The 12,494-nt window shown below is 33.0% G+C and overlaps 1 protein-coding gene across 1 annotated transcript in view; it reads right to left on the bottom strand.

Moving 5' to 3' along the window:
- LOC140433914 (dopamine receptor 1-like) overlaps nucleotides 1-12,494 on the bottom strand; it is a 237,855-nt gene that overhangs the window by 43,336 nt on the left and 182,025 nt on the right. Inside the window, exon 5 of the mRNA XM_072521886.1 lies at nucleotides 6,135-6,367. Within this exon, the coding sequence (XP_072377987.1) occupies nucleotides 6,135-6,367 (233 nt within the window). The remainder of the gene's footprint in view (nucleotides 1-6,134; nucleotides 6,368-12,494) is intronic.

Genomic DNA, 12,494 nt, shown 5'->3' with positions numbered 1-12,494 from the left:
CCCTCTCGTCTGTTCCCATTACCTCATCTCTTTTGTCTTCCAGGTTTTCTTCATTTTCCTCTATATTAAGTGCTTAATTTTAAAATATTTACACCACTTTTTCAAACTTTTCGTAATAGTGGTAGCTCTTTGAAAATGTCCAACTTTCGAATTTTGAAACAATTTAATATTTTAACTTGTTACCTTTCTTAATAATCAACTCCAATTAGCATTTCCATACATCATTAAAAAAACCCCTCATTTACCAAACCTACCCATGCAGACACTGCCAATACCAGTTCAATTAATTTGGATTGTGGCAGCATGGTGAGACGTTTTCTTCAACATAATTGAAAAGTATTTCATTAGGCGTGGTTTAAAAAAAGGATAGTAATGGAGAAAAAATTGTGGAAAATCTGGGGCTACAAGACCTGGAAGATGATTTGCCATTGTCAACCTTTTGCGAAAGTCGTGGAGTTAAAATTTTTTTGAATTACCTAGAGATTGATGTAGCCCTATTGACGGAAAATCCTAAAGTAAACTTAACTAGTTGTGTTAGTGATTTTAAAGCAAACGAACAGGTGTCCAATGTTTCCGGCAATGAGAGTGACGAGGAACTAGAACTTACTACAACTGTAAGTAATTTAAAAAATGCTCACCTAAAATTAAGAAACTTAAAATTATTTTTTATATATATAAAGGTGATGCAAAAGTAAGTTAAAAAATATCTGATGTAATTTTAAATGTTAAGTCAGAAATTATGAAAAACGATGTAAAAACAAAATCAATCCAAAATTGATGATTTTAAGAAGTAATACCTACCTTTTTTACATTAGTATTTTATTTGTTTTATTTGTGTATATCTCTACCTCAGAGCTAAATAGTAGTAACTTCATTTTTTTGACAAATTGTATTATCTCACTTTATACATAACAGACTTCACATCTTCCATATGCAATACGATATTAATTCCTATTTAATGTGGTTACAAAGATAGACAATGTGAAAGTGTATTATTCTCCGTTCACAAATTGTTCACAAAGTCATAAAACGGTCGTAAAATTTGTATCATCATAGGCGTTCCTGAGGTGTTTATCATTAAATAATAATATAATGTTTTAATACTGGTATATATAATATTAATAATGTTTTAATACTAATATATTTAGCAAAAAACAATTAAAACTTTCACGGCTAATGTTGGTTATTATATTATATTAATAAAAATAAGAATTTAACCATTAACAATTTTGTAAATAAGAATACCTTATCTCTTTGGATATTTCAATACTAATCTTCGCGTTTAATCACTTTACTAGAAAACCTGGAATTCATATCCGAAGGTACTATTCGTTGCAAGATAATTAGGATGAAATTCCCCAGATTTTTAATAATATAATGGGTATAAAGATGCCGGCTTTGGCCACGTGCCTTGTCTGTTCAGTTTATATTCAAAACTTAACTTGAAAGGGTGAAGTTATTACGAACGAAAACAATTTTGTTGTTTAGTACGTTTTTGATCGCATGTAATTTACGGCTCGTCGGTGTTTCCGCGTCTACGACAGTAATTAGCGTCTCAAATATTTCTTTTGCGAATTATATGCAGTGCGTGAGTGATTTTTTATTCCATATACCTACGAACATATACGTACCTTTCGCTCGTGTTGGTTTGGTAAATTGTTTGTGATGCTTTCATCATCAACATCATCAAGTTTTACACCGGTACTGTTGCGTTCAGTCAGTAAGTCTGTCTATTCACAGGAAAAAGCCTATTGAAATTGATGAATTTGCCAAAAATGGTATTCGAAGAAAAATTCATGGATTTTTTTTCAAAAAAGAAATACCAAACCTATACAAAATTTTACAAGAAGTTAGAGATGATCCGGATTTGCCTCATATCGGACGAACTAAATTGTGGCAAGTTTTAAAAGAATTAAATTTCGGGTGGGAGAAATCAGACCGAAAATCACTTTTGATTGACCGGGAGGAGATAATATGTTGGAGAAGAAATTATCTAAGATCCATATGAAAATTCCGGGCTGGAGGAAGGCCAATCTTCTACCAGGATGAAACGTGGGTAAACTAAGGTCATACTCTAAAAAAATTTGGTCAGATAAAAATATATTAAGCTCTGGGCAAGCCTTTATGGAAGGTTGGTCTACTGGTATCTCCCCACCTTCTGGTAAAGGCAGTAGATTAATAATTTCTCACATTGGTAGAGAAAAGATTTGTTAAGCATGGTTTGTTGGAATTTCAGTCCAAAAGTACAAAAGACTATCACGAGGAGATGACAGCTGATGTTTTCGAAGAGTATTTTGAGCAGATGATTGAACACGTACCACCAAATTCAATTATAGCATTAGATAATGCACCTTATCATTCACGACTAGTAGAAAGACGTCCAACTACTACGTGGAAGAAACAGGATATTCTTGACTGGCTGCGGAATAAGTATCTGCCTTACGAAGATGAAATGGTAAAAGCAGAACTTTTAAAAATTACCCGGCAACACAAATCTAAGTTCAAGAAATACGTAGTTGACAAAATGGCGGAAAGGCGAAACATCACAGTCCTTAGACTTCCACCCTACCACTGCAAAATAAATCCAATTGAACTCATTTGGGAACAAATAAAAAGTTATGTAACTAAAAAAAATACGGCATATAAAATACAAGCTGTACGTGAATTGTTATACGAGTCTTTACAACATATTACAGAACAAAACTGGAAAGATGCAGTAAGACATGTAATAGAAGAAGAACAAAAAATGTGGGATCTTGATAATTGATGCGACCGTAGAAACACAACCGCTAATTATTAACCCTCAAGACGACTCGGATTCCGAAGTTGATCCTATTTATTTTGAATTTTAATAGTTTTCGAATCGTAATTATATAAGGTAAGTAATAGTAGTTGTAATCGTAAGGTATTACAGGGAAAAGGCGCAAAATGTCGCCTGTCAAAATGTTAAATGTGTTTTAAATGTATCCATTTTTTTTCAAATCCTGAGAAAACTAAAAAGAATTTTTGAAAAATTTAAAGGCAGAATGAAATATTTATTAGAATAAATAAAAAGTTTCTTTTGCATGCAATATTTTCAATTAAAAATTATACTATATTTTCTCTTTTATTTTCACCCCTATTACATAACATATTAAAATAAACATTGTAGAAGTTTTCAGGGACTTTCTGCCCTCAGTAATAATGTAATCTTTCATTCTGCGTTTAAATTTTTCAAAAATATTTATTAGTTTTCTCCGGATTTGAAAATAATGGATACATTTAAAACACATTGAAAATTTTGCCAGGCAACAGTTGGCGCCTTTTCCCTTCATTAAATAAATGCATCTTTTACAAATGGCAAGAACCTTTTTATTTTTGAATAAAATAAAGAAGTTTTACTAAAACAAAAATACAATTTACATAAGTACAATTAAAAAAATATATTTATTTAATTTAAATAAATGTTTCAATCATATACTCTACGACACTGGTCGGTCATCTGTAACCAAAATACCTTCGTAATCGGATTATAAGGTTGACTGCTGTATTGTATTCCTTCAGATACAAGGTGGGTTATTCGAAAATATCTTAAACCGTCAGTTTCAGGTTGGTTTTTACTATTATATCGTATTACCTATCCTCTCTGTATTTCAGTTCTCTAATTAGGGTTAAATTTGTAGTGAGCTATCGAAAAATTGTGAACCGATTAAAAGTCTCTCAGTAGTTCCGAGCTAAATAATAGTTTACACTACTCAATACCCAGTAAAATAAAAGTATTAGTTGAGTTAATATTAAGTATTTGCTCTATGGAACGACGGTAAACCGCGGTGTGGCACTGTAATCAGTTTGTTTATGCTGAGTTATTGGAAAGCAATACACCCGAAACAATGCTAAACCTTGGCTGTATTCCGTAATATTTCACACAAAATGTAATTTTTCATGTAAAATTTCATTGACAAGTGTGATGAATGCGACAGAATAAATTTGACTAAAAGTCAGATCATAGAAAGAAAAGAAAATACTGAACAAGATTATCAACATCTTCTGGAGGCTAGTGACAAGTATGAATTAAAAATACTTGATAATTAAAGAGCAGCACCAAGTGTTGGAACAATAAAATTATTGACACTTGGTTTAAAGAAATATCTACCGACGCCTGTTCTAAGTAATTAGCAGAGTTTTTATAAGCTCAATATATGGACATACAATAATTATACGATTTCAGACACTTCAGGTAATGTTTCTTGCATGCTGTAGGATGGATCAAGGTCTGGACGTGGGGCACGCAAATTAAATGGCTTCAAGATTTTTAAAGTGGACTTTTAAATAAAAACATAAGAGAGATTACTGTGTGGTCCGACAATTGCCCATCCCAAAACGGAAATATGGTAAAAGTCATGCTTCATCAGAAGCATCCATAGATAAAAATTAAAAATCACAAGTTTTTATAACGTGGTCGTACTCATTTTAAAGTGGATAGTGAACATTCTCTTAATAATAGGGAACAAAAAAACATCTTTTTTTTAAAAACCATGACTCCCTGGGACTGGCAGCAGCTAGCACGACTTTGCTCGTTCTAAACCAGTCAATGTAATTAATATGGAATAAAATTACTTCAAAGATATTAACACTCTTTACAACAACTTTTCACCTATAAGGAAAAAAACTTTGCAGAATACTTTCGTATGTCAGATGTTGTCCACTTAGTACGCAGCGATAATTTGGGATGACTTTTTTTCAAAACTAATTTTAATTCGGAAACATTCCAATCTGTTCTGCAAACAGAAATGCTAGACGTGTTTAGTATTCCACTTCAATAAAGTAGGTGAGGATTTATAAAAATTGTCCAAAATGATTTTAAGTGAACAACATACATGATGCTTTGAGTTTCGTTTTGCGTTAGTTTTGTTTTTTAATTTTGTTTTAGAGATATAACTTGTTTATTTCATTTAATTAAATCCAAAGGAGTGTCTTGACTAAACTTTGTTTCATTTACCGTATTATCTCCAGATTATTTATTCATGGCTGTCAACTTACCATTGTATGATCTCCCGAACATGATAAAAATTTTCATACCGATCAGTATTAACTCCACGTTTTTTTCAAAAAATCTAAGAGTTAAAAAAAATAACAAATACAGGGCTATATACATAGTATCATTTATACCTATCAAATAGTGTCCATCACATATTTGAAGAACAATAATTAAAAATTCTATTTAAAATTTACTGGTTATATTTCTTTACACTGCTCTCTTTTAAAATGTCAATTTTGACAGTTAATACAGTTTAGCTCTGAGCATCGAGTTAGAATCTATGGAGAAGCTATGAACATATTAACGTGTGTATTAAAAACGGTGTAGGTAGGCGTGGCTAACGATGATACCAATATGGCGGCGGGATCATGGCCGGACTCAATAATATTAAAACTACTATAAAAATATGACTAGTTATTCAGAAGATTTAATCATAATCTAAAACAGTGCAATACATTTTTAATAAACTATGATTTATTTATCCCGCGGTAAACACTAAAAACGCGATATATTATACATAAAGATAAATTAATACAGTCAAATACTATTAATTTATTCTCTGAAGTACGGGCCATTACTTTGTTTACATATTTGTATACTAACCTGTAGAACGTTATTCCTGAAGATTTTCTATTAACATTGCTTCTGCTACTGCAACTACGTTGAGAACAAGAAACCATTATTATGCACTATCACAATATATTATTACAGTTTCTATAAAAGTATTATAAAACTAAAAATATTCGAAAAACAATAAACGTAAACAAACATATACGATCTGTCAAGAGTGTCAAAACAATCTTAACAATATGGCCGAAGTGAGGTCGTTTTTAGTCACGTGATGCCCTCTACATAGATTCTAACTCGATGTCTCTGAGGTACAAATATGCTTATGTAAATATGTACGAAAATGTGTAATTAAAGTTCGAGAAAATCGAAATCTCTTTTTTATTTCCATTAATTAAGCGATAACTTTACACAACGAACAATTATTTCCCCCGTTGGTGTCCGCTATGGAGAAGTTTCACTGTATAATATTTAATATCTTCGATAAATTAGAAATTATTAAAAAATTTAAAAATAAATTTTTGTAAACAATTAATCTAATGCAACTTACCTATCATTACAATACATGGAACATAAAAAGATATACAACTAGACACAACAGCATATGTGGGAGTCAGATCTAGAGCACACGTTGGATAATTTTGACCTCCTGAGTTATAGACTAGCGGTTGAGGTGGCCTGTGTAGCTCTAACGATATTGGGACGAATGAAATTAAACCGGCTAATAACCAAATGGTAGCTATGGTACCTAAAGCTACTCTTCGGGTTACCCATCTGCCGTATCTGAAACAAAGTTTATCAAGAATTAACAAAACAGTTTATAATAATTAATAGCTTAAATTAGGCAGGCGATATTTTTAAATATTTGCTTTAGAATTTTGACTCCCAGATCGGAAGTCTCCATTCCTCATTATACAATTTAAACTAGCCAAGAAGACGGTTTTTAGTGACAATCAAAACTCTTATTTACATTGTATGAGTTGCCATCATTTAGTCATTGTACAAAAATTTAAATTTTGTGATGCAATTTTCAAAAAGCATTACATCTTTTAAGAAACATTTGTTGATTAAGGTACAAAAATTAAAATTTTGTGATGCAATTTTCAGAAAGCCTTACATCTTTTAGAAAACATTTGTTGATTAAGGTACAAAAATTGAAATTTTGTGACGCAATTTTCAGAAAGCCTTACATTTTTAGGAAACATTTGTTGATTAAGGTAATATAGATTAAATCTATACAGAATCAAGTCGACTATCTGTGGTTTTTGTTTTGGAGAAGACTTTTTGGACTACTATCCGTTTCCTAATAACCGGTTTGCATATGGTGCCATACGGTGACATAGTACTATAGAAAATATTTTATACGCTGCATTTAGAAGCGTAATTCCTCTGTGGTTAGAGCATTCAAAGATTATCTCCTTTTTTTGTAAACGGTTCAAAGTATTCCAATATTTGAATCATTGGTTAGGGATATCTGTGTCCATATTTCCTTTATAAGCTGCTGTAATGCTATTATGGTATCGTGGCCACCTTCTTTGTATAGTTTAGCTGGGAGGTTATCTATTCCGGGTGATTTGTTTTTGGCTAGCATTTTTAACTTCAAGAATCGTTGATGGTTCCTTTTCCCTCTCGTATGTTCTCCTTATCTCATCTCTTTCGTCTTCCTCGTTTTCTTCTTCTTCCTCTATATTAAGTGCCTGGTTCAAGTGTTCCATCCATCCATACATCTTTCCTTGTTGTTAATAGGTCACCATTTCGACTTCTGCAGTGACTTGTGGTTGCCTTGAATTCTTTTCTGTTGAGACTAACTTTCTTATAGAATGCTCTAAACTCTTTTGCTAGTGAGGTACTCTGTATATTTTAGTTCTTTTTTTTCTCTTTGTCTGATTATTCTTTACAAATATTCTAGTTCGTCGGGTAAGCATCTTTCTGCAGGCTTTATCATTTGGTTTGTTGCATTCTTGCATTCATCGTCAAACCAATGATTTTTACGGGTACAAATTTCTGTTACTATTTCATCTTTAGCTGCTGCTTCAATGTCTTCCTTCAGAAAACCTCCCTCTGGTCCAGTAGGAGTCTATATCTGTTTGGCCTTCTTCATTTATATTTTGGTTCCCTGGCCTGTTGTTGATACTTTCCGAGTACCGTTATATAATCTCGCATCTCTCAGCTTTTGCACATTTCATTTTTTTCTATTTATTTTATTTTTTTTACTGGTATTTGAAATTCTGAGATCTGAGTCTATGCTAGCGCCTTTAAAACTTCTGCAGTTTATTACGTCTGTTCCATGCCTTGAGTGATCAATCTGACTCGTTGTTCTTTTATCTGGAGAGGATCAGGTTACCTTGTGTATGTTCTTGTGTTCAAAATAGGTGCTAGCGACTGTCATATTTAGTGCTGCTAAAATTACTTGTAGCAAATTTATGTAAAAAGTGTTATTATGGATATTAACGATGTACCAACTCGTTTTAATAATAGTACAAACTCAATCATCATCATCATCATCACTGGCTTGACAACCCTTTTTGGGTCTTGGCCTGTTCCAGGATTCTTCTCCATTCTGATCTGTTTCGTGCTTTTTTTCTCCAGTTTTTAAATTTTAAGGTTGTTATATCATTTTCTATTTGTTTCAAGTATCTCAGTTTCGGTCTTCCTCTTGTTCTTTTTCCTACTGGCATCTGTTTGAATATTTTGTTTGGTATTTCTCCTTCTTCCAGTCGTTCTACATGTCCTATCCAACGCAGCCGTCCTATTTTAATGAATGTTATAATATCCGGATTATGGTATATTTTGTATAGTTCAGAGTTGTATCGTCTTCGCCATATTCCGTTTTCTTTTGTGCCCTTATATATGTGTCGCATAAGATTTTTCTTTCGAAGGTGGCCAACAACGTTTCCTCTCTTTTAGTGAGTGTCCAGGTTTCTGAGCCATATGTGAGTACCGGTCTTATTAGGGTTTTATATATTTGGCATTTTGTCTTTCTTGCGACGTTATCTGATCTTAGGTGTCTAATTAAGCCATGGTAACATTTATTTGCAATAAATATTCGCCTCTTCACTTCCTCCGTAACGTTATTATCAGACGTGACTAGGGATCCCAAGTATATAAAGTTTTTTACCCCCTCTATGTTGTATTCTGCTATTGTTATATTTTGTGGCTGCCTTATTTCTGCGTTTTTACTTACCTGCATATATTTTGTTTTAGTCTGAATGATTTTAAGACCACTATTTTGTGCAGCTCGTTTTATTTGGTTGTATGCCTCTATCATTTCTCTTCTTAATCTTGCGATTATGTCAACATCATCTGCAAATGCTAGTATTTGCACGCTTTTATTAATGATTGTTCCTCGTGTATTGACCGTTGTGTCCCTCAGTATTTTCTCGAGTTCGATGTTGAACAAGATGCAAGATAGAGCGTCTCCCTGGCGTAGTCCCTTTTTCACATCTATTGTTTCCGTTAATTCATTTTGTATCCGGATTCTACTTTCTACTTTTAGAGATTCTTTTATCAGTTCTATTAGTTGTGTTGGTATATTAAATTCTTTCATTGCTTTTATTAAGAATTCTCGGTTTATATTGTCGTATGCGCTTTCAAAGTCTATGAAGAGATGATGTGTGTCGATGTTATATTCACTTGTTTTTTCGAGGATCTGTCGCAGAACAAATATCTGGTCTATTGTTGACTTCTGTCTACAGAAGCCACTTTGGTATTTGCCAACTATTTTTTCAGCGTGTGGTCTGTCTTTCATAAATGACATTGGACATTATTTTGTATGCTGCATTCAGCAGCGTGATTCCACGGTAGTTTCCACATTCTAACTGATTTCTTTTTTTATGTAATGGTACAATAATAAGGCTATTCCACTCCGTTGGTAGCTGTTTATTCGACCATATCTTTGTTATCAATTCATGTATTGTTTTTTGTAGTGCGTCTCCTCCTTCCTTTAGTAACTCCGATGCTATTTAGTCCGATCCCGGTACTTTATTGTTCTTTAATTTTTCTACTGCTGCTCTAATCTCGGCTATTGTTGGTGGAGTCTTTTATCTGTTGTCTGCTTGGTCTAATGGTATGTAAGGGGCCGTCTCTCTCCGATCTCCTTCAAACTTTTCCGTAAAATGTTGTGTCCATCTACTTAGTATCTCTTGCTGTTCTGTCAATATATTACCTTTCTTATCTCTACACATCGTTGTTCTCGGTTTAAAGTCTTTTCTGCTTTTGTTTAGTCTCTGATAAAATTTTCTTGTCTCTGTTGATTTACTTAGCTCTTGTAGTTCTTGAAGTTCTTTGTTCATATATTCTCTCTTTTTTCTTCGGTGAGTTTTCTTTTCTTCTTTGCGTAGTCGTTTATATTCTTCCTCTGCTTGTCATGTTCTGTGCCCCTATTGCATCAGTAAATATGCTCTGTTTTTTTGTTTGTGATGATCTGACATTCTTCGTCAAACCAGTCATTCGTTCTTGTTTTTTTTTCTCTACCTTTTATGCCTAGTACTTCTTTAGCTGCCTCTTTTATGATTTTTGTTTGTTTCTTTGAGTCTCTCTACCTTGTATCGTTCATGTTTAGAGCCTCTTTCCTTTTTGATGTTTGAAATTCTAGCCCTTACCCTACTTTCGACCAGGTAGTGATTAGAATCCGCATTTGCCCCTCTTCTGGTGCGGACGTTTATTATATTCGATTGGTGTCTCGAGTCTACAATAACATGATCTATCATATTTATGTAAGTCCATCCGGGGATTTCCAGGTACCTTTGTGTATATCTTTGCGAGCAAAGTACGTGCTGGCAATCACCATTTTAAGTGATCTTGCTAGTTTTATTAACCTATTGCCATTGTCATTTGATTGCTCATGGAGACTGTGCCTACCTATTGGGGGTTGGAATTGCTGTTCTTTTCCAACTTTGGCGTTTAGGTCTCCATAGATTATTTTTATATCATTTTTTGGGTATAATTGATATGCGGACTCTAATTCATCATAAAACTCTTCTTTAATTTCCTCTTCTTTTTCTTCTGTCGGGGCATGCGCATTAATTAGACTGTAGTTAAAGAAACGACCTTTAACTCTTAAAATGCACATTCTTGGACTAATGGCTCTGAAATATCTTATAGTATGCTTTACTCTCTTGTTTACTATGAATCCTGTGCACAATACGTGATCTTTAGGATCGCAGCTGTAGAAAATCGTATGGCTTCTTTTTTCCATTAGATTGTTTCCAATCCACCTCATTTCTTGTATGGCAGTTATGTCTATTTTGTATCTGTCTAGTTCATTTATTAGATTTTGGAGAGCTCCCAATCTATATAAGGTACGAATATTCCATGTCGCAACCCTCAAATCGTGTTCCTTTTTCTCGCACAGTCGTTGTCGTTTGATCAGTCCGGCTTAGTTAACCTTCAGCCCAACCCCTTATTCGTCGGAGGACCAAGACTCCCTTCTTCGTCAACCCTGACCCCACCTTCCACTGGGGGTTGGTTACCCAATCTCCAGTGGGGTTGTATACAGTCCGCCTTGGAGGTGAAGATAGGAATTGAGTAGGATAGGCTAAGTGATGCCAACAGGATACGGCATCATGTATTGCGCCTCACTACCCCCTTTACACACCAGTACAAACTCAATAGTCAGGTAAAACGTCATTATTAAGCTATGATGCATACAATAGCCAAATACGTAAAATTAAAAAAACGAAAAATGTTTTAAGAACACCGGGTGCTAAAAAAACAACAAAGCACTATAGAATGGTTTGTAAATATGATTTAATTAGAATAAGTGGTAAAGAGCGACTGATTATGCCAGTTGACAAAAACGCTTAGTCTAAAGTATATTATGCTACAACTGATGAATTATTTGATATAATTCATAATGTGCACTTAGCAATTGGGCATGGGGGACGCAATTGTTTGGTATGCGAAATAAATAAACTTTATTGTAATGTAACTAAAAAAATAATAATGGTTTACCTACGACTTTGTGTGCTCTGTCAGAAAAAGAGTAGTAACCCAAGTAAAGGTTTGTTTCGAAGCCAATTTTACATTCAAGAAATAACTCTTAGACAAGCTGCAATGGAAAATAGCATATTAGGCAGCTAAGGTTTACAAGCGTTGATAATGTAAAGGTGGTTATAATGCTATCTTGCGTATATGCATATAGCATAGGTTCACTATCTTGTCAAAATAAAAATGATTAGTTTTCAAAAGTTGTTTTAAATAAAAAATAATACATTATGGATAATTTTATTTATTTATCAACATTGGATATTTGCTTCTGACCACTGTCGTTAAGCGGTTATTTATAAAAAATATAATTTTAAGTTATTTTTTATAACATTGGCTCATAGCTAATATCATTGTCGTTAAAGGCCGGGCATTGTCGTTAACAACCAGGGAAAATGGACATCCACGACATCTCCGGTCTTTAACATCAATGTCCAATGTATATTATTGCCCGTAACATATATATTGAATGCTCTGATATAAAATATAGTGAAATTTTTCATAAAAGCGTTCATTTCGTATTTATTTATTGAAAACATATAGAATGAAATTGAATTCAATAAAATTTTTAACAATAATGGTAAATATGATATTTGCTTACTGTGAGTTTTATTTATTGTTTCAAAGTATATAACGGCTTTATTTCAAGTTCAATATAAAAATTATATTAAAATTACATTTTCAGAAATTATTACCGTTTAGAAACGGTAATCTACGTATAAATTAATTAAAAATTGGTGTACCTCAATAGTTAAATTTTGTTTATGCGCTCAAACATACATTATATATAATTTTTACAAGGAAACTAAGTACCCGTAGCTGACTGTATACCATAAATATACTCCATAAAATATATTCCTTTTATAAAGGTATTTTTAAATTTTTGTTTTGGGATACATGGTATACGGCCAGTTACAAAAACTTA

The sequence above is a fragment of the Diabrotica undecimpunctata genome, chromosome 2 (assembly GCF_040954645.1).
Source record: "Diabrotica undecimpunctata isolate CICGRU chromosome 2, icDiaUnde3, whole genome shotgun sequence".
Taxonomy (NCBI): Eukaryota; Metazoa; Arthropoda; class Insecta; order Coleoptera; family Chrysomelidae; genus Diabrotica; species Diabrotica undecimpunctata.
Note: the sequence above shows the minus strand (reverse complement) of the source record. Positions and strands in the feature narration are given on the sequence as shown.